General features: G+C 35.9%; 1 protein-coding gene across 1 annotated transcript in view; it reads right to left on the reverse strand.

The window, feature by feature from the left end:
- Positions 1-5,271: 5,271 nt before the first annotated feature.
- Positions 5,272-24,387, reverse strand: part of senju (UDP-galactose transporter senju) — a 69,049-nt gene continuing 49,933 nt past the window's right edge. The window contains exon 6 of the mRNA XM_090406966.1: positions 5,272-5,766. Coding sequence (XP_090263092.1) covers positions 5,272-5,766 — 495 coding nt within the window. The remainder of the gene's footprint in view (positions 5,767-24,387) is intronic.

Raw genomic sequence — 24,387 nt, forward strand, 5'->3', positions numbered from 1 at the left:
TACCATAAATTATATGTCTGGAAATCATGTCACCTGCCTATTCTGACTTCTTATGGTGGGAAAAAAAACACAACAAAAACATATATAATTATATCAGCCTTATTAGGAAAAAAACACAGCTTGGAGTTTGTATTGCTTTTCCTAGGTACTGTCATCTTGTTATTCATTTGTTGCCTTCCTTTCTATTATTATAGTGTCTCAAGAAAGCCTGGTCTCAATTTACTAGGTATGTCTTTTTTTTGGTATAACTCATTGAAAGTTTTGTTACACTTCCAATGAGTTAAATTTTTATAAGGGTTCTGTTTGTGTATGGAAAAGATTATGTACAATCAATAAGAATGTAGATGCTAACTTTTGTAATCTCATATGTCTCAAGAAGTTAAGGATGTAGTCTTTGTAAGGTTGGGAAAGTAGCTAAAATGTCATTTAAAATGGTACTCTACACCATCTGGTGGGAGAGTGAGCTGTTCTGGGGAGGCTCTAAGATATGTATGTTGACAATATTTTCAGGTCTAATTTTATTTAGATCTTTTAATTAAGTTTTTTCTAGTTGGATGCAAAAGTTGTGTGCCTTTCCAATCAATCCTATGAAATGTTTCCAGAAGAACATGACAAAAAGATCTGTTTTCCTCTGGTGGATTAAATAGATATGGCATTTATGTTCATCTTTTCTGATTTCCACTGCTTGTCAAGTTTCACCTATATTCAATAAGTTATATGTATATTTAATTTAGTATACTACTGGATGTGTGAAGGGGGAGGGAGGTTATACACAGAAGTGCTGAACAGGTATTCTAATTTCATAGGAGGTTTACAGGTGGTTTTGATGTTTTCATAAATCACTTATTTTTTCCTGATAAACCTTTTATATAGCCCCACTATAATTATTGCTCTGGTGTGTTTATTTTCAGGGAGATTTTTTTTTCTGTTATTTTCTTACTATATTTGTTTGTCAAAAAGTTTGATTTGATAAAATTAAAATTCTCTTTTAAGATCCTTCTCACTGGAAGAAATTAGAATGGGCTGTATTGTTTAGCATGCACTTTAAACTTGCACAAACCAGCCAATCACACACGTATTTCCAATTACAACCCATCACAGAAACTAAGGATAATCAGCACCCTCAAGAAGAGAGGCATAACAGTTTGTTCCAATGAGAAGGATCTCAAAACTGAATTTTATTAAATCAATCTATTTTGAAAGATAGACATAACAAGATAACAGGAAAAAATTTCCAATGCAAATAAAACAACATACTAGAGCAACAATTAACACAAGGCTATACTATACCCTATAAAAAAGTTTGTGGGGGGAAAAAAAAGAAAAGAAATAAAGAATCATTTCTATTGAAATGACTTGAAAGGAACACAACTTTTTGTTGTGTTCGAAAGGAACACAAAATTTAACTAGAACATGTTTCAAGATAAAATTTAAAGACAAATGTGAGGCTTCCAACAAACAATTAAATCTAAATCTAAACACAAATAAAGGCCTAAAAATCACTAAAACATAGTCAACATATCTCAGCTCTCCCCCCCCTCCTCACACACACACACACACACAAGCTCATTCTCTAGATGGCAAAGAGAGTACACAGTAATGACAAATTTATTCTTCTATCCTTGTAACTTCAGTTGAGAAGACCACATATCTTAAATTGTACATATTTGGTCTGATGTATTAAAATAAAGAACTTTTATTGTTAAAAGACCAGAAGATAAATGATAAAATATACAAAAAGCCAACAAGTTTTTCACTAGCCACTGTCTAGCATTTTCAAGGCTGAACTGGTGTGAAAAATAATGCATTAAGTTACATGTAAAACATACATTTTAGTAACTGTTAGGCCGTTACATTTGATCATTCATGTTTGATGGCGTGCATGTGTTCGAATGCTTCAGTCAGAATCTGGTACATGACCATGTGTTGTGTAGTTTTTTGCATATTGTAGTTCTGTTGAACTGAGAGAGATGAGATTTTTCCATATGTCTTTAAGAATAATACCTTGATTTCTATTTAAATTATTGCCTGTGCGTAGTACCACAGCTGCTTCTTTTAAAGTTCTGTGTCTGTAGTCATTCTCGACGCAAGGCATAGAACTGTTTTTCCAATCTATAACGTGATTTGATGTTGAGAAATGATGAGCTAAACCAGATATGATGATTCTATTATGATTGACCCCCCCCCCCCCACATTCCTTCTGTCTTATTTCAAAACTTCTAGAAATCTGACCAATGTAAGAAAGGCCACATGTGCATGGAATTTCATATACTCCAGGACATTTGAAGAAAGGTACCTCATCTTTGGGTGATCTTAAGATTTGTCTGATCATGGTAGTTGGTTTAAAAACCACTCTGATGTTATGAGCTTTTAACATTCTCGCCAATTTTGTGGAAACTGAATTAATATATGGAATGACAGCTGTGGAAACATATTGGGGCACTGTAACACGTTGTTGGTGGTTGTCTTTAAATAGCAATTGGTTTAAAATGTTAGAAGGGTATCCATTCAGAGATAGAGTGTTAGCTATTAGTGACAGTTCTCTCTGTACATCTGCTTCTTTTGAAATAGACCTTAAGGCTCTATTACGGAGCATGTGAATGATGCTGTGTTTTTGTGATCTATGATGGTTGGACGAATAATGTAGATATCTACCTGTATCTGTGGGTTTCTTATAAATGGAGAGTTGGAAATTGTTATCTTCTTTCTTCACGAGGATGTCAAGAAAAGGAAGTTCTTTGTTCTTCTCTAGTTCTATAGTGAATTTGATCTTATTGTTTAGCGAGTTGATTTTGTTCAGAAACACGAGAAGGTTTTCCATGGTATCCTTCTAGATGATGAACACGTCATCGACATATCTCCACCAAATTGACGGTTTTGGTAAAATGGCGGAAAGAATATCCTTTTTAAGTTTTTCCATAAAAAGGTCTGCACACGGTGGTGACAGAGGGGGGGGGGCTACCCGTGGCTAGACCTTCCGATTGTTTGTATACAGTGTTGTTAAATCAAGGTATTATTCTTAAAGACATATGGAAAAATCTCATCTCTCTCTCAGTTCAACAGAACTACAATGTGCAAAAAACTACACAACACGTGGTCATGTACCGGGTTCTGACTGAAGCATTCGAACACATGCACGCCATCAAACACGAATGATCAAATGTAACGGCCTAACAGTTACTAAAGTGTATGTTTTACATGTAACTTAATGCATTTGTTTTCACACCAGTTCAGCCTTGAAAATGCTAGACAGTGGCTAGTGAAACTTGTTGGCTTTTTGTATATTTTATCATTTATCTTCTGGTCTTTTAACAATAAAAGTTCTTTATTTTAAGACCACATATCATTAACTTATGAGCTATGTAATTCAAAAAAAGTCAACAAAAGGAACATTTTTAACCCCCCCCCCAAGAATTTAAGAAAATTTAAGTTAACAAGCCTTTAGATGAGTTAGAACAGCAGAAAAAAAAAAAAAAAAAAAAAAGATGTTGAAGGGTTCCCTAAGAGAGCTGATGTAATTATATAAGCCCTCCCCCCCCCCCTTATGAAGTGTGTATATGTATATACTTTGAAGGATGACAGACTAATTTTAATTACAGTTATTTAACTCAAAAAGGTAGTCTGATCCACAAACCAATTATAATGAATCCATAACATCTTTTCAAAGGTGCTGAAAGAGGATACAAAAAAATTAGGATTCATCTGCAAAATAAGTTGAAGAACTACTGGAACAAACTCTCACACCCTAGACTACTAGATAGTATTCTTGCTGTATCAAAAGCAGTATAATGACATATCCACTTCTCACCAAGCAAAAAAAAAAAAAAAAAAAAAAAAAAAAGTTTATCTTTAAGTAATTTCATTAGAATTTTCAAAGATGATAACAGAACAATACATAATGTCTCTTGCATTGATGTTCAGTGAGTGTGTGAACTGCACAATTTCTTTGTATAAAGATACACATGTCCACTTTTGTGAGAAATGGTTATTTTAATTAACTTTTCTCCCCCCCCCTTTTTTTAAATGATTTAATGATTTTTCAATAAAAATACTTGAACACATTACTTTACTTAGGACTATTTTATCAGCGCAATAAAATAGTTTCAAAAAACATTTTAAACTAAATTTCCTAAAGTTCAAAATGAATTTTTCTGTTCCATTTGTTTCTAAGGAAAGAGGAATATGAAGTTTGAAGTATATTGAATAGTCAGTGAGGTCACCAGATCATATACCATCTAGCAGTCTAAAGTTCAAAACTGAAAGTAGAGCTCCATGATACTGAATAGAGAGTTCAAGTCATATGCTCAACTCTGATAAACAGTCAAAAAGAAAATGCTTCCTATTTCGTTTTCACTTTGTTTCAGCAAACATGGGCTGATTAAAGATTTTCTTTCAGCTAGTCTGATTTTCTCTTAATAAACATACCATTCAACAGTTCACAGCCAAGTGTATATTTGAATCTATGATATTGATATTTATAAAATTCTACAAATACATGAAACAATTTTAAAGAAATATATCAAAATAACAATGCTACAACAGGAATGTCACAAAAAAGAAATGTTTAGATGTAGCATAATTTTTTTTTAGAAAAAAATTAAATCTAATAGTACCTGATTTTACACTCAAATCATTATAATTTAGTGCAGATTTCATGGTAAAATCTGAATATGCATAATTATATAATACTTACACTTACAAATTTTTACCTAAGTTTAAAAATAAATTAACCTTATTAACAGTTGGAAATATATATATTAACCCTTTGACATATAAATTATTTTTAAACTCTAAATTCATTTGAAATTGACACGAACTTCGTAACATCTGTGATACGTCAAAATCAATTTTGGTGCAATAAACAAAAGACGTGTCACAGACGTCTTTGTATACTTTGTTAACGGGTTAAAAACCTAACCTAGTAATACGAATAGCGAAATATATACAATTTGTAATATGTGCAGTCATGGTGATATATGAAGGCATATTTCAAAAACAATTTAGGTTTCTGTATCTACAGTATTATATGGTAATTTAAAACAGACATCTGTTTTAATGCTACAATAAATCTGCTTGTGTAAATTTGTTCTCTCTTTTTTTTTTTTTTTAAAAAAAAGGTAAAATAATTACATAAAAAATTGTTTGCAATCAGCTCAAATATCAATATCGTGCATGTTGATATTTAAGTACAAACATTACCACACTGACTACAAATATTAGCATATAATACAACAACCATTTCTATTCAATTAGCTGTTATTCCTCATTTTTCTACACACACTGTACATTCTTGGTAAAACTACTAGTTATATTACTTTTCTCTTCTGAAGTTTCTGACCGACCTTTGTTAACTACTGGATTCTGAGAATACAAATATGTAGCATATGACACAATAGTAATGGCTACAACAGTAAAAAAATTTATGGGTATGCCAAAAATGAACCAACATAATACTGCTGTAAACATTAATTCTAAGGCACTTGCAAATGTTTTGAGAATAGAGTTTAAACTCTTAAGAAAATAGGAAGTGACAATACCAAATCCTGCATTGTTTATCATCACAGTAATAACCATAGGCTGCAGAACTGACTTAATTGCATTAGTTGAAAATGAAGTTAAAGTCTCTCCCTTTACAATTAAAACTATTAAGTTGCATACAATAGAATCTGAATACATGAAAACATTTTGAATCATAAGATGAATTTCTGCTCCTGTGTCTTTTAAAAGATATTCACTATACACACCAGCAAAACAGGAACAAAACACCTAGGATAACAAACAGACATTTTTGAAGGATCACTTGAACTTTAATAAAAAAAAATCAATTTATTAATGATCACTTAAAAATCAACAGTTGCATTTTATAAACTTCTGCAAATAAATATGTAATTATAACAGGGTTAAAACTGACACTTAAAGAATTAAAGCAGTTAAAACTATTTTTAACAAGAAAAAGTTATGATTCACAACTAAATATAATCCATATATACTGTTTAGTTTTTTTGTATTTTTTTAAACTGAAAATTTTCCTTAATTAGAAACAAATTATTACAACTGAAAGCTATACAAATTGAAAACTTATCACAGATCTACACCCAAATGCTAAAGATAAATATCACACTTTAATTATTCATTCTGGCAGTGCATTTTATTCACTTATCACCTACCCTCCATGCAAAAAAACAAAAAAACTACATTTCACTTCTGTACTCATCACATCCTCACACAACTTCATAGGATGATTGTTGATTGTTATTATTCTCATTCCTTTCTTCCATTTGAAAGTTTCCAGTAGTATCCATCTGGAAATTTCAACAATTTGTCTCAATCACATCATCATTTATTCCATGGTCAGAACTTGAAAAATGTTGTGCTGGTTCACCAGTCAGGCAAATATCTCATTAGTTAGATGTTAGTCTGGGTGTACTCTGCCACAGTCATCTAACTAATGAGATATTTGCTGGTTCACAACATCATGCTAATGTTGTGCTAGTTCACCAGTCAGGCAAATATCTCATTAGTTAGATGTTAGTCTGGGTGTACTCTGCCACAGTCATCTAACATATCATAGTCATGTGTTTAATCCTGGATATGGTTAATTTATATGCCTTTTGTTAATGCTATGGCTAATTTTTACCCTGTATAACTACTGCCAGTGTTGAAGCAAATATGCTAACCACTTATGCAGGGTCATTATAAAGTCCTTGTGCAGTTTTAAATTTTTATAACTACTGAAATGCATGATAAAGTCAATCTGTAAAAAACATTAGAAATGTAATTTAGTGAAGTTTAGCATGTACCAAAAATAATTTATTTGTTTTATTATAGTTTAGCAAAAAATTTATTATTATTATCATTATTTATTTATTTTATTGCAGAATTAAGATTGAGCAAATGACTTTAAGAGAAAAGAAAGTAAGTTGTGTGCTGCAGTTGGCTGAGTTAAAGTCTGTAGTTGCAGTACAAAGAAGAATTAGAACCCATTACAACAAAGATACACCACATAGTATTATGTGGTGTATCTTTGTTGTGTACAGCAGGGGCTTTTCAATGCCTCTGCTGTACACGGGGCATTGAAAAGCCACAAGAAGTCGAGGACTGTGAAAGAGATTCTCCTAAGATCAATGTCTAGTGTGCATTAGGAAAAGACTGCATAACTGGGACATTCTTTTTTGAAGGACAGGTTCTTAATAGTGAGAGTTGTTTGGATATGCTACAGAATTACTTTAATCCTGAACTAGCACATTTAGGAGTTATGGGATCCAGTGTTTCAAGCAAGATGGCACCTTGTCCTTTTGCTCTCAGTATTAGGCAGTATATGAATGAAAATTTTTCTAAGATGGGTTGGAAGAGGTGGACTGACCTCTTGGCTACCATGTTCACCAGATTTTATCCCATTGGATTTTTTTTTTTTAATCTATGGGAACATGTTAAGACTACAGTTTATATAACAAAATCCCCCTCTTCAGATGATCTGCAGACCAAGATATCAAATGTTATTCAGGGTATACTGCAAAAAAAATTTATAGCACTTCAGAATTATATCTCAGTTGGTATACATAATTCAATGAAACTCGTGCCATTATAATATTTATTATACACATGTATTTACATAGAATAGATAAGCCATTGCAAGAAGATTTGGAGGGGCCTACTATTCTTACCTGGGAAATAACTAATGCCATTAGGAAACTGAAACCAGGAAAAGCTCCAGGAATGGATAGAATTATGGCAAAATATCTAAAGGCTTTAAATGATAAGGCTATAAGATCACTGACTGACACATATGTAACAAAATATATGAAACTGGACACCTGTCAAAAGATTTTAAGCACTCAACATTCCTACCAATACCTAAAAAATCAAAGACAATCAAATGTGAAGAGTACGAACAGTCTGATCAGTCAGATAGCAAAAGTTATGTTATATATCATCCTAGAAAGAAATAAATATAAAATCAAATTGGAAATTAATGAAACACGATCTGGTTTTCAGGAAAATAAAGGAACTAGAGAAGGACTATTCAACATTAGAACTATTATAGAAAGATATCCGGAGAAGCAGAAAGAAGTTAATGTTTTCTACTTATGTTTTATTGACTACGATAAAACATAAGTAGATTTTATTGTAAGCCTTTGACAATATACAACATGAACAACTAATCGAATGCATCAGAAAATTAGAAGTAGATGGTAAAGATATCAGATTATTACTGATAAATCTATATTAGGAGCAAAGTGCTTCAATAAAAATATCAGGAGAAACCACAGAGGAATCTCCAGTAAAGAAGGGCATCAGACAAGGCTGTGTTCTTTCTACTATATTGTTTAACCTCCATACTCAAAATATCTTCCAGCAATTAGAAGAATTTAAAGGAGTCAGAAATATAGGGGTTCGAGGTTATATGGTGAGTGGTCGGTGTAATTTAGCGCTCATGTAAAACTGGTGATTTTTGATGTTTTTTGTGTGTGTTTTTCCTTAGAAAATTGGTTTTATAGTATATTAGAATGATTTTCGTGTTTTTAGAGTATTTTGTGTATCTTTATAACATATTTTATTAGGGCTGTCGCCGCTAGAGGGATTCATAGTGTGTAGTGTTCGTGAAAGCTCCGGATAAGATAAGATAAGTATTATTTTCAGTTATCGTTGATAAATTTATTTAATATTGCATAGTTTTGTTTGCCTTGCGTCTCTTAGCGCATCTTTTTGTGTTTTTGGTGTGTTATAATTTATAATTTGATAAAATACGGTGTAAGTAAGTATGGCTCCAGTACGAAGGAAAATGGCGGCCAGTAATGATGGTTTGCCATCTTTATCAAAGAATGGTATATAAAAGAGATGATTCAGTGTACTAGCTGCGAAATGTATGCTTTGCGGAGTGCGGTCAGAGTGTGGTTAAATGATAATAAAGGAGTGAATGTGTGTAGAAAATGTAGGGAGAATGAAAAATTGAAGAGTATTTCGGATCGTGAGTGTGATATTTTTGTCAAACTTCAGAATGAAGAAAATAGGGATATGACAAGAAACGGCGAGGTTGTACCAGAGAATTGTGAGAGTGTGAATGATAGTATTAATGGTTTTACTGAGAATAAAAAAGATGAGATAGATGCAATGAGTGAGATCGCGTTGTTGAATGGTGCGATACAAAGGGCAAAACAATAGCTAGAGCATATGAGCAAAAGTCGACTGAATGAACCAGCCTATAATAAAAAAGTATGACAGGAAAAATAGATGTATGAGTGTGAATGAACAAAATGAAGGATAGAGTGCTGTATGGAGACTCGTTAGTACCAGGTGTGATAGTAGAAGATTTGACAAAATTGTACCAACCTGGTGCGACCATAAAGGATGTAACCAAGTCTATTAGAGAGCAAAAGGAAAGGGTGAAAGAAATGATTGTTGTGGCAGGTACGAATGATTTAAAAGGAGACAAAATGGAAATGATAGAAGACCTGAATGAATTGTTTGAGGTAGCAAAAGAAAAGAGTGAGAGAGTTAGAACGATTAGTCTTTTGCCACAGTATGACAGTGAAATGTTTAAAAGGAGGCCATAATTGCGAATGACTTTATGCGTGGATTATGTATGATGAGTGGTGTGGAATTTGTGGACGTGTGGAGTGAGTTTGATGGGCGAAAGGATCTATATATGATGGATGGCTTGCATTTGAATGGTTACGGTGTAAGAAGAGTTGAGAAAGTGTTGCTGAATGTGGTGGATGTGCAAATTCAGGGAAACTAGATTTATTAAGGGGGGGGGGTAGATATACAGTCCTTAGGGAGGCAGTTGAATGTAAGAATGAATATAATATGCCCGAGCAAATAAGGAGAACAAATCAGAGTGGGATAGTTAATATAAGGCATCAAGGTAGGGTTGGGGCTAATGGGGGTCTTAAATTCATGTACACTAATGCTAGGAGTATTAGGAACAAGAAGGAAGAGTTTTCGGCCATGGTTGGCACTTCCAGACCACAGGTTATTGGTATTAGTGAAACATGGCTGACTGTAGATGATATAGCTAGTGAGATTGAATGTGATGGGTATAGGGTGTTCAGGAATGACAGGGAGAATAATATGAGGGGAGGAGTATTGTTGATGATAGCTGATGAGCTGCAGCCAAGGAGAATAGAAGATGAATTGCAGGATAGAGAAAAGAGCACATTTGAGGCTATTTGGTGTGAGATTGTGGCTAGCAGAACTAAATATACAATTGAGTGCTGCTATAGACCACGTGATGGAAAAGATGGTGAGACAGTATGCACAAGCAAATAGAAGAAATGAGTGGAAGGAGGGCGATTATTATGGGAGATTTCAACTATGGTTGCATTGATTGGAGTGAGGAGAAGACATATGGGAAGAAGGAATTGGATTTTATGCTGTTATATTCCATTACATGCTATCGCAGATAGGATAACTATCTGCGATAGCATGTAATGGAAAATACTAGGGGTCAGAGAGTGCTTGACCTAGTAATTACATCTGAGGATTTGGCTGTAACATATATGACGACATTGCCACCAATCGGTGAGAGTGATCATAGGGTCTTGACATGGGAGGTGGCTAAAGGTGTAGAATTTTCAATTAAGACAGGGTACATGTGGAATTATCAGGCTGGAAAGTATGACAAGCTTAGGAGTTTGATTGATTCAGTGTCATAGCATGTACAACTGCAAGGACTAGAAGTCGATAGTGCATGGGAGGTAGTTAAGAAGTGCTTGCATGAAGCAATGGCTGAAAGTATACCTAGAGTCCGAATAATAAATAGACTAGGGGTTAAATGGATGAATAACACCATTAAGCTTGAGCTGCAAAAAAAGAAACAACTATGGAGGGAATTTAAGGAGAAAGGTGACCAGCAGGCACACGAATGGTATGAAGCGCAGGCCAGAAGGGTAACGAGTGTGGTAAGAAAAGCAAAAAAAGGATTACGAAAGAACATTTGCCATGCAGGCTAAAGAGAATCCTAAACAGTTTTTTTAGATATGTAGCAAGTAAATGGAAAAATGTACATGGTAGAATGATTTTAAAGAATGCCGATGGTAGGGAGGTAACTGAATCAGTTGATATAGTTGAGTTACTGAGTGAGCACTTTGCAAGAATATATCTTCCATGTGGTGACATTGCAGAAACGAATGTACCAGTAGATTAAATGGGAATTGTGGTGAATGAAGTGGAGGTGAGTAGTCTATTGCATAACCTCAATGTCAATACATCTGTGGGATTGGATGGTATACCAGCTCGTGTTGTACGAGAAGCAGCTAAAGAATTGTCAGTACCCTTGACCATTTTGTTTAATTTGAGTCTCGGGTCTGGGTTAGTCCCGAGCGGGTGGAAAGAGGGGAAAATAGTTCCACTGCATAAAGGTGGTTCCAAGACTGCTGTTGTAAATTACCGACCGATTAGCATATCAGGAATCATTGTTAAGGTCTTAGAGAAATTAGTCAAGAAAAGAATACAGGATTGGATAGATGAAAATGGGATATTGTATGGGGGACAACATGGTTTTGTGAAGGGTAGATCATGCCTCAGTAACCTGCTCATGTTTTATAACACAGTGACGGCTGAACTGGATAGGGGTAATGGGTTTACAGTAATACTACAGGACCTTGCCAAGGCTTTTGATAGGATACAACTTAGAACCCTAATCAGTAAACTGGAGCAGATGGGGATAGATATAGGGTTGGTGAGATGGATAGGAGGGTGGTTGAAGGAGAGATACCAGAGAGTGCTTTATTCAGGAGTGGAGTCTAAAAGACGGCTTGTGACTAGTGGAGTGCCACAGGGCTCTGTTCTTGGACCACTGCTTTTCAATTTGTTCATCAATGATATAGGAAAGGCTTTGAGAGGAAGTGTTCACTTGTTTGCTGATGATGCAAAGTAGAGCAATTATGAGTGCACAGGATGATTTGGATAGTTTGGAGGACTGGGCTAGGAAAAATGGATGTCAATTTAATGTGCCAAAGTGTAAGGTTATGCACTTTAGGGTGAAAAGAATAGCAGCAGTATATCGCATTGGTGGAACCGTACTCCAGGAGATTGATGAGGCCAGGGATTTGGGAGTGTTGGTGGATAGGGAATTGAAGTTTAGGGGGCACATTGCAAAAGTGACTGAAACAGCTCACCAAATCACTTGGCTTCTGAAAAATACTTTAACATGCAGAGACAAATAAGTTGTTGTTCCTCTGTATCAAGCCTCGATAAGACCCCATCTGGACTATTGTGCCCAGTTATGGGCACCAGGGTTTCTTATTGACGAGGAGGAAGTGGAGAGGATCCAGAGACGAGTGACCAAGATGATAGCAGGTCTGTGGAATGAACCTTATGGGAATAGGTTGAAGATTTGTGGGTTGTAGAAATTGGTCGATAGGCAAAGGAGGGGTGATATGATTGAGACATTCAAATTACTGAAGGGTTTCTATAAGATTGATCCAGAAGATATTTTTGAAAATATGACTAGTGGTGGGATGACTAGGGGCCATGTATGGAAGCTGGGCAAGAACGTGGTTGACAAGGGTGTTAGAGCTAGGTTTTTTACTTGGAGAGTAGTGAATGAGTGGAATAAGCTTCCAGAGTCTGTTGTGGGTACTACGACTGTGAATGAGTTCAAGGCAAGGTATGATAGATACTGGGTGAATGTCGAATAGTTGTTCTTGACATGATGTTAGGGCCTCCCTCGATGAGTCTATCGACTCCTTGGAGTTGCCCGGAACAATAATAATAATAATAAATGTAAACAACCTAAGATATGCAGACGATACAGTACTGCTAGCTGAAAATAAAAAAGATCTTTAAAACCTACTAGAAGAGAGACACTGAAACTAAGCGAAAAATATAACTTAATTTCAACTTCAAAAAAACCAAAACCATGCTAGTAACAAGAGAAAAAGGAAAATACCCAATATAAATATTAAGATCAGAGGAAATAACTTAGATCAAGTAGTTATATATATTTGGGTCAACTAATTACAGAGAATGGAAAGTGTGATAAGGAAATATTAAGAATAGAATTTGCTAGGTCAACCTTCATTAGCATGAAAAACATTCTGACCTCAAGGGAAATTCACACAAAAACAAGAATTAGGCTGTCCAAATGCTACGTATGGTCAACACTGCTATATGGAGCACAAACCTGGACAATATCAAAATATTGTGAAAATGAACGAAAAGCCTTTGAGATGTGGATTGAGTCCCATGGACTGCCAAAAAATCTAATTTAGAAATACTAGAGATGACTGGAGAAGATAGGACTCTGTTGAAAACCATTAAGAAAAGAAAAACCATCTACCTTGGTCACATACTAAGGCATGAATCCCTATAAAAAACACTTCTAAAAGGAATGATACTAGGAAAAAGAAGAAGAGGAAGACAAAGAACAGATTGGATGGGAAATATTAAGGACTGGACTTTTTTGTCCTATGAAGAATGTAAAAGAGAAGCACAAAACCGTACATGGTGGAAGCTCATGGTAGTCAATCTCCTGAAAGGAGATAACATCTGACAAGGACAATTCACAAGAATATAGTAATTTTATTACTGCAAATATTTCAACAGAAACTAACTGGTCATCATCAGTGCATCAGCATAATCACAAGGTGAAGCTAAAACAAATTATGTTAATCCTATTTACAGAGCTCAGCCACATGCTAGATGCCATCTAGCATGTGGGTGGTTACAACAATAAAATAAGATTACAATTAAGGTCCAAATTTTAAATTAAGTGATTTGAAATAAAATTAAATTCAATTAGACAATGAAATAGCACAGCATTATATTAAATTAAATTTTTAAAAAATTAATAATAATTAAAATGGAAAGGGAGGACATTATTGCTTGCCATTCATGAGGATAAGACTCTTCCAAATCTTGGCAATAGAAAGACAGTCATTCCAAATTAAATTTGGGATGACTATCACTCTCTTTAAATAACCACTCAAACCTAAATCTACACCAATGTAACAGATGAGTACTGGAGAATAGGATATTGTGATTGATGTCCACTCCATGCTGAGCAAGGCCAGATTTTTCAGGTTTATGGTTGCTAATGTAAATTGATATTCTTATAGTTGGAGGTGGGGGAGATGCTCATCTTTCATGGATGGTAACTAGAGGAGATTTTGTTGACAGGGAAAAAAAAAAAAGTAAGAACTAAATTATATCTTTTCAGGATATTAGCATCACCGGAATAAATGTATTAGTCTTAAGGGAGATTATGTTGAAAAATAAAAATAATTTTGAAATTATAAATTAATTTTTTCATTGTTAGGCTGAAAACTTTTCAGACTGCCCTCGTAACTATATTAGTGCATTTCTGAATTCTGATTGGTTCTAAAACATCATTAGATGGACAAGGCTAATGATGCAATAGGAAATGGCAGCAGCTCAGACAATTATCAAAAAAGACATTTTGTTACTTCGTGATACAATGGAGCACTCTTTAAAAATTGGTCACATTCCATTATGGCAAAGTTAACGATAATTGACCAAAATTGGCATTTGTAATAACCAGCATTCACCCCATAGATGCAATAAGTAAGGTAAATATACAAAAAAATTTACAATGTAAAACATGAAACAAAACCGGCATTACTTAAATAAAGTTTAAATTCCTCTGGTGTTTTTTTTTTTTTTTTTTTTTTTTCAACAACTAAAAATTTGTACTGATCACAGACGAGCAGATGAATGCATTTTTTCAAGCTTTGCCTTTGACTTTATCCTAACTTTTCCTTATCTCTCAGAAAAGTCAACCAAATCAACATGCAGTAAGTCACACGTATCTAACCAAGGCCTTACGTAATAAAATTGATGTATCAGTCTTATCAGTCTCTTCACCAACAAAATCTGTAAACTTCACTATCTTTGCAATGCATCCTTAAAGTACAACTCCATACCAATTAGAAGGCAGAGTTAGACCACCACATCATTTAACGAAGGTCTAGAGTGGCTTGGAAAAGCTCCATGTTTTGTCTCTAGAGCAGGGTTTCCAAACTATGTAAAACAAAATAAATAAAATAATAATAAATACTAAAAAAATATAAAAAAGTCCATAGCCCACCCATGGTATGAATGTACTATAGGTTTATAGAAGAAACTTTTTGTGGTTAGGAACTACATTATAAAAAAATTATCATCCAAAAATTGCTTGCCCACTTTGCTTTTGCATATACCACTGAATTTTCAGATGCAAGATGTTACATTTATACACATTTAAATGGCGTCCCTACTGTCCACCTTACCATTCTAATCTAAACTTCTTAAGAGGTTTGTCATAATAACTCACTCCAACTTTGAACTGTCTACAAACAAATGAATATACTCCCCCCCCCCACCTTCAAAGAACATTCCAATACCAGTAATATATAGGTTGCACATTGCTCTTTTAGATGCTGTTCTTTGATACATATAATTTGTCATTTACCAGCCGATTTCAACTTTAACTCATTAATATAGTACTAATGTTTTTAGGAATATACAAGTGAATAAAATAACAATATTAGTGCTGCACTGTTTACTAGAGGGCTACATGTGGATGGCTCCTGAACAGATAAGTGATATTTTGAGTAATAATTGGTGAATTTGCATAGTATTTACATAGTATTGTTTACTTTTAGTATTTTAGCATGTCTGGGTGATTTCTGTGTGTTTTTTTGAGTAATTTAATAGTAAATTGATAGATACGATTATCTGTGCACATGGCTCCCATAAAGAGGAATACAAAGATGGTGTCCAGGTTGCCATATTTGTCTAAAAATTTTAACCTTAAATGATTTGATTCAGTGTACCGTTTGCGAAATGTATGCATTAAGGAGAGCGGTTGAAGTCTGGTTAAACAACGATAGTGGAGTGAATGTGTGCAAAAAGTGTAAAGAATGTGAGGATTTAAAAAGTATTTCAGGTCGTGTGAGCGATATCGTTGTTGAAAGTGAGAATCTAGATAACAGTGATATGCGAGGTATGAATGGTGATATTTGCGAGGTATGAATGGTGATATTTGCAAGGCAGTACCTGATATGAGAGTGGCACTGAAAGTGAGAATGAATGAATCATCAGAGAACAAAAATGATGACACTGACGCAATGAGTGAGATCGCTCTACTACGGGGAGCGATACATAGAGCAAATCAGCAGCTGGAGCATTGGCAAAAATGTTTACCAAGCGTACCGACTAATAATCAGCAAAAGTATAATAGAAAAAATAAGGGTATGATAGTGAGTGTAAACAAAATGAAAGAGCGAGTGTCGTATGGAGATTCCTTAGTAAGAGGTGTGTTAGTTGAGAGTTTAACAAAATCGTACCAACCTGGTGTGAATGTTAAGAATGTAAGCGAGCCAATTAGAACGCAAAAGCAGTGGGTGAAAGAATTGATAGTGGTAGCAGACACAAATGATTGAATGGAAACAAAATGGCTATGAGTGAGGATGTGAAGGAATTGCTTGAGGTAGCAAAAGATAAGACTGCGAGAGTTAAGACTGAGATGGTGAGTCTGTTGCTGCAGTATGACAGTGAAGAGTATAGAAGGAGGGCCATAATTGCTAATGACTTTATGCGTGAATTATGCAGTAGGTGTGGAATGAGTTCGATGGGCAAAAGGATTTATATAAAATGGGTGGTTTATATTTGAATGGATTTGGTGTACGGAGACGAAAAGGTATTGTCGAATGTAGTGGAAGTGAATGCGCAGAATCAGGGAAACTAGAGTTATTAAAGGGGGGGGGTAGTTATATGTAGACTTTAGGGTGACAGTTGAGTGCATGAATGCGTGTTATGCCCAAGCAAGTAGGAAAGACCACGAATCAGAATGGGATAGTTAGTATAAGGCATCAAAATAGGGATGGGAGGACAAATGGGCTTCTGCAATTCATGTATACTAATGCCAGAAGTATTAGGAACAAGAAGGAAGAATTTTTGGCCTTGGTTGGCACTTCCAGACCACAGGTTATTGGCATTAGTGAAACATGGCTGACAGAAGATGACACAGCTAGTGGCATTGAATGTGAGGGGGTATGGTGTGTTCAGGAGTGACAGGGAGAATAAAATGGGGGAGGAGTGTATTGATGATAGCTGATGAGCTACAGCCAAGGAAAATAGAAGTGGAACTGCAGGATAGAGAAAAGAGCACATTTGAGGCTATTTGGTGTGAGATTGAAACTAGCAGAACAAAATATACAGTTGGGTACTGCTATAGACCAGGTGATGGAATAGATGGTGGAGATAGTATGCATAAGCAAATAGAAGAAATGAGTGGAAGGAGGGTGATTATTATGGGTGATTTCAACTATGGTAACATTGATTGGAATGAGGAGAGGACACATGGGAGGAAGGAACTAGATTTTATGAGGTTACTAAGGGATAACTATCCGCGACAGCATGTAATGGAAAATACTAGAGGTCAGAGAATGCTTGACCTAGTAATTGAATCTGAGAATTCGGCTGTAACAAATATGACCACGTTGCCACCAATTGGTGAGAGTGATCATAGGGTCTTGACTTGGGAGGTGGCTAAAAGTGTGGAATTTACAATTAAGACAAGGTACATGTGGAATTATCAGGCTGGAAAGTATGACAAGCTTAGGAGTTTGATTGATTCAGTGTCATAGCATGTACAACTGCAAGGACTAGAAGTCGATAGTGCATGGGAGGTAGTTAAGAAGTGCTTGCATGAAGCAATGGCTGACTGTATACCTAGAGTCCGAATAATAAATAGACTAGGGGTTAAATGGATGAATAACACCATTAAGCTTGAGCTGCAAAAAAAGAAACAACTATGGAGGGAATTTAAGGAGAAAGGTGACCGGCAAGCACACGAATGGTATGAAGCGCAGGCCAGAAGGGTAACGAGTGTGGTAAGAAAAGCAAAAAAAGGATTACGAAAGAACATTGGCCATACGGGCTAAAGAGAATCCCAAACAGTTTTTTCGATATGCTGCAAGTAAAAGAAAAAATGTATATGGCAGAATGATTTTAAAGAATGCTGATGGTAGGGAGGTAACTGAATCAGTTGATACAGTTGAATTACTGAGCGAGCACTTTGCAAGAATATATCATCCAGGTGGTGACATTGCAGAAATGAATGAACAAACAGATTATATGGGAATTGTGGTGAATGAAGTGGAGGTGGGTAGTCTATTGCAAAACCTCAATGTCAATATATCTGTGGGATTGGATGGTATACCAGCTCGTGTTGTACGAGGAGCAGCTAAAGAATTGTCAGTACCCTTGACCATTTTGTTTAATTCGAGTCTCGGGTCTGGGTTAGTCCCGAGCGGGTGGAAAGAGGGGAAAATAGTTCCACTGCATAAAGGTGGTTCCAAGACTGCTGTTGTAAATTACCGACCGATTAGCATATCAGGAATCATTGTCAAGGTCTTAGAGAAATTAGTCAAGAAAAGAATACAGGATTGGATAGATGAAAATGGGATACTGTATGGGGGACAGCATGGTTTTTGTGAAGGGTAGATCATGCCTCAGTAACTTGATCACATTTTATAACACAGTGATGGCTGAACTGGATAAAGGTAATGGGTTTACAGTGATTCTAGTGGACCTTGCCAAGGCCTCTGACAGGATACCACGTGTAACTCTAATCAGTAAACTGGAGCAGATGGGGATGGATATAGCGTTGGTGAGATGGATAGGAGGGTGGTTGATGGAGAGATACCAGAGGGTGGTTTATTCAGGAGTTGAGTCCAAAAGACGGCTTGTGACTAGTGGTGTGCCGCAGGGTTCTGTTCTTGGACATTATTATTCAATTTGTTCATTAATGATATAGGAAAGGATCTGAGAGGAAGTGTTCACTTGTTTGCTGATGATGCAAAGTTGGGTAGAGCAATTGTCAGTGCACAGGATGTCAAAATTTTGCAAGATGATTTGGATAGTTTGGAGGACTGGGCTAAGGAAAATGGATGTCAATTTAACGTGGCAAAGTGCAAGGTTATGCATTTTGGGGGTGAAAAGATTAGCAGCAGTATATCACACAGGTGGAGCCGTACTCCAGGAGATTGATGAGGTCAGGGATTTGGGAGTGTTGGTGGATAGGGAGTTGAAGTTTAGGGGGCACATCGCAAAAGTGGCTAAATCAGTTCATCAAATTACTTGGCTTCTGAAAAACACTTTAACAAGCATAGACAAACAAGTTATTGTTCCTCTGTATCGAGCCTCGAAAAGACCCCACCTAGACTACCGTGCCCAGATATGGGCACCAGGATTTCTTCTTGATGGGGGAGGAGGTGGAGAGGAACCAGAGAGAAGTGACCAAGATTACAGATCTATGGAATAAACCTTATGAGAACAGGCTGAAGATTTATGGGTTGCAAAAATTGGTTGATAGGTGGAAAAAGGGTGATATGATTGAGACATTCAAATATTCAAATATAAGATTAATCCAGAAGATATTTTTGAGGATAGGACTGATGGTGGGAGGACTAGGGGCCATACATGGAAGCTGGGCAAGAATGTGGTTAGCAGGGGTGTTAGAGCTAGGTTTTTTACTTGGAGAGTGGTAATGAGTGGAATTAGCTGTCAGTCTGTTGTGGGTGCTACGACCGTGAATGAGTTCAAGGCGAAGTATGATAGACACTGTGTGAATGTCGAATAGTTGTTCTTGACATGATGTTAGGGCCTCCCTTGATGAGTCTGTCAACTCTTTGGAGTTGCCCAAAATAATAATAATAATAATAATAATAATTATAATTATTATTATTATATAATAATAATAAAGTTCAGTCGGTTTACAGTTGGACTGCGAGTGCATGTTGGGTAACCATTATGTGTTACTATAGGCTTAAATGGAAAGTAGGAGCGATGGATTAACCAGCTTACTGAAACAATGACCATGCAAGATTTTTGATGACCATAGAAGATTTTTGATGCACAACCTCATATGCAAGAACAGTATTCTGAGGTTGGGTGAATTTGAGTCCAAGAAGCATAATTCTAGTAATCCAGGTATTATCAAAAAGTAAAGGAAGATGAACAGATTTCTTTTTTTCAAGAAATACAAGGATGGTCTGAAAAGTTCTCGGCCTCGACCATAGATGGCAGCACTATCAGCAAGATTTTTTTCTTCTAAGTTGGTACATCTGTCATAAGCATCCATGTGAAATTGCAAGTCATTCCATCAAGTAGCATGTTTTATACAGCTGCCCGAAGCAAAAGTGTTGTCTGTATCCCTTGAAATCGATAAAATTGAGAATCATGCGGTTATAAAATTCTTTTTAAAAGAAGATTTAACGGCAAAAGAAATTCATTCGAAGTTCAGAAACATTTATGGGCACTCTTCACTTCATTTACGACAATTAAGAAATGGGCTGCTGAGTTTAAAAGTGGACACCAGCCTTGAAATGATCCACATGAAGGACGTCCAAACAGTGTAACAACACCAGAAATCACTGATCAAGTGCACGACATGATATTGGATGACCAGCGAGTCAAAGTGCGTGAAATGGCTGAGACTATAGGCATTTCAAAAGAACGTGTAGGATATATTTTGCATGAAGAATTGCAAATAAAAAGCTTTGTACAAGATGAGTGCCACTTGCTCACTGCAATCAAAAATGCACTTGCATGAAAATCTGTGAACAGTGCTTGGAGCATTTTAACAAGAATAAAACTAATTTTTGTGCATCGATTTATTACTATAGATGAGACTTGGATTCACCATTACACACCAGAATCCAAACAGCAGTCAAAACAGTGGACAGAAGCCGGTTGTTCAGCACCAAAGAAGACAAAGTCGTTTCCATCAGCAGGAAAGGTTATGGCATTAGTGTTTTGGGATGCTAAAGGCATTATGTTTATTAATTATCTTGAAAACAATAACCAGGTAATATTATTCCGCTCTTTTAACCAGACTAGACGAAAAAATTCATGAGAAAAGACCCGATGTGCAGAAGAAAAAAAATCATCTTTCATCAGGACAATGCACCTGCCCACAAAGGTGTTTTGGCAATGGGAAAATTAAGGGATCTGCACTATGATTTGTTGGAACATCCACCCTATTCCCCAGATTTGGCTCCGTCTGACGTCTATCTCTTCCCAAAATTAAAACTCTTCTTCCCTGGTCAGAGTTTTTCTTCAATCAAGAGGTGATTGCAGCTGTAGGAGTATTTTGCAGATGTTACTGAGAACTACTACAAGGATGGGATAATAGTGCTGGTTGTATATGGAGCATCGCTGGAATAAATGTATTAGTCTTAAGGGAGATTGTGTTGAAAAATAAAAATAATTTTGAAATTTTAAATTCGTTTTTTCATTGTTAGGCTGAGAACTTTTCAGACCACCTCATATAACAGGATTGCGAATTGGAAGAACTGAAGGCGACTAAGCTGTCCTCACTCCACTGAAGAATTGTATGATCAGTGTTTAGGTGTTATCTGGAGAGTTTGAAACTTGGGATGTTTGATGAGCATTTATCATCATCATCATCATCATCAAATTCCTGCCATGTACCCTCAAGGGGTGTACAGGATATGACAGTACTACATGAAAAATTACATCATTACTAACTTCCTATCTACAATTTTCCTCCAAATCAGTCTGTTACTTGTCAAGACCCCAACATTATCAGATCTTATATTTCTATCGTCTAAGGCACTTTGTACCGTATCAATCCACCTATATCTTGGTCTTCCTCTGGGTCGTTTTCCTGCCAACCTGGCAGAGAACACTTGTTTTGCTAATCTTTCCTCTCCCATTCTATTTAAGTGATCATACCATCTGAGATTAGCTCTGCTAACGCATTCCTGGATGCTGACAATGTCAAGTTCTTTCCTAATATCCTCATTTTTAATATGATATTGCCATTGATGCCATCTGTTCACGCCTCTAATCCTTCTCAGGACTCTCATATCTGCGGTCTCTAGTCTTTGGTCAAGTGTTTTACTTCTGACCCAGCTCTCAGATCCATAAGTTAAAATTGGTTTGAACACTGTCTTGTATACAGCTGATTTAGTGTTCCGACTAATTTCTTTCTTATTCCATATGAATTTATTCAATTGACTTCCCGCCATACCAGCTTTGCTGATTCTGTTGTCTATTTCTATATTTAGTTTACCATCTTCAGTAAAAATTGTGCCTAAGTAGCTGAAATGTTTTACTTGTTCCACAGGTTCTCCATTCACAACACAGTTGACATTTTCAATGATTCTGCCTATTTTCATTGTCTTTGTCTTTTTATTGCTGACCTTCATACAATATCTATTACAGCAGCTATTCAATTTAGTCAGAGAATCTTGCAGACTTGTAGCAGATTTATTGAGAAGTATAACATCATCTGCATAAAGCAAAGAGCTGACATTAACATCTCCAATTTTGATATCAGGTTTAATACCACATTCCTTCATAATGTGATCCATATAGATAATGAATAACAGAGGGGATAATGTACATCCTTGTCTCACACCAGATTTAACATTAAACCATCTTCCTGTACTTCCTTCAATTCTAACTGCTGACTCACAACTCAAATAAAGACTAAGTATTGCTTGATATAATGCCCCATTGACACCATATAACTGCAGAGTATTGAATAGCTTCTCTCTTGGCACCTTGTCATATGCCTTTTCCAAATCAACAAAACTTAAATACAGATCTTTGTTATATTCCCATGCTTTCTCGACTATTTGCCGTAAAGTGAAGATCTGATCCTGACAGCCTCTATTTGGCCTGAATCCAGCTTGTTCTCCACCAAGCTTTTCTTCCACAATTCTTCTCAACCGTTTCTCAAGTATACTTGCATAGATCTTGCCAGGAACACTCAGTAGGGAAATACCTCTGTAATTCTCACATTCAGTTTTATTTCCCTTTTTATATATGGGTACTATGAGAGCTCTACTCCAATCATCGGGAATTCGTCCCTCTGTCCAGGCTTTCTGAATTATGCAGTGCAGCCACTGTAAGACTCTTATACCACCATACTTCAGCATTTCTGGTCGAATATCATCTACTCCTGCTGCCTTTCCACATTTCAAGCCTTTGATGGCTTTTTCTACTTCAAGTATGGATATGTATTCCTGACTGCATGCCTGGTCAGTGTTTTTTATCACTGTGCTGTCATCACTGCTTGTTTCATTTAGCAGTTTTTCAAAGTAATTACTCCATACTTCAAGGATATCTTTTTCTCCTGTTTTCATTTCACCTTTATCATCTCTAATTCCTTTTACAGCACTCTTTCCTCCATTCCTAAGCTTCTTCAACAACCTCCAGAATATTTTGCTACCTTCTTGATATTTATTTTCTATATTCTTGCCAAAGTCCTCCCATGACTTTTGTTTAGCTAGTTTTACACACTGTTTAGCTTTCTTACATTTGTCTCTGTATTCTGTAAGAGTAAAAGCTGACTTATTTGCCAGGAACTTTTGATATGCTTTCTTCTTTTCCTTCACTGCCTCTTTAACTTCCTGTGTCCACCAGGGAGTTCTGATTTTTTTATCCTTGCATACAACCTCACCACATGCCTCTCTGGCAGAATCAATCAATGTTTCCTTCAGAGTTTGCCACTGAATCTCCAAGGTTTGATTCCTGTTCTCAAACTCTTTCATTTTCTTTTCAATAATTTTTCTGTATTTTAGTCTACAGTTCACATCTGAGAGCTGCTCAACTTTTATTCGCTTTAAAACTTTCTTACATGTTATTCTTTTCAATATGAAATTCAATTTTATCCTGCTCAAGACTAAATAGTGATCACTTCCAATTTCAAATCCTCTGTACACTCTGGTGTCCTGCACCAGGGAGAAAACATCACTATCAACAATAACATAGTCAATGAGACTTTTCTTATTCCTAGCCTCTTCTCTCCATGTGAATTTGTGCACATTTTTATGTTGGAACATGGTGTTAGTAATAACCAGTCCATGTCCTGAGCAGAAATCCAACAGATATTTGCCATTATTATTAGCTTTGCTCTTTTCTCCAAATTTTCCCAAAATATTTTTGTATGTCTCACAATCATTTCCTACTCTGCTATTTAGATCCCCAACAAGGACCAACTTTTCCTTTTTCATTGTGTCAGTTGCTTTTTCTAAAGCCTCAAAAAATTCCTCCACTTCTACCTTAGTAGAACCTTCTGTGGGCATTTAAGGTTCTTCAAATAAGTAAGAGGAAGAATAGAGCGTACTATAATTAAAGCAAACTATGGATAAGGTCAGTGATAGATCATTTTGGTGAGGCAGTCCTACATTGGTGGAAAAATCTGAAAAGAGAGAAAGCCATCTGTAATGAACTGCAGCAAACTATCAGAGAAAGTTACCAACTTACAAATGGTAGAATGCAAATCAGAGGATGACAGTTTCCTAGAAGCTTGATATATCACAGATCAACAGGTCTCTCCAAACCCTTCCACCAGAGAATGCATTCATAGGTGAGTGCTGTAAACTAGGAGCTAAAATGGCAGATATA

The sequence above is a fragment of the Typopeltis vanoorti genome, chromosome 17, assembly GCF_054136105.1.
Source record: "Typopeltis vanoorti isolate ZY-2024b chromosome 17, IOZ_Tvanoo_1.0, whole genome shotgun sequence".
Lineage (NCBI taxonomy): Eukaryota > Metazoa > Arthropoda > Arachnida > Uropygi > Thelyphonidae > Typopeltis > Typopeltis vanoorti.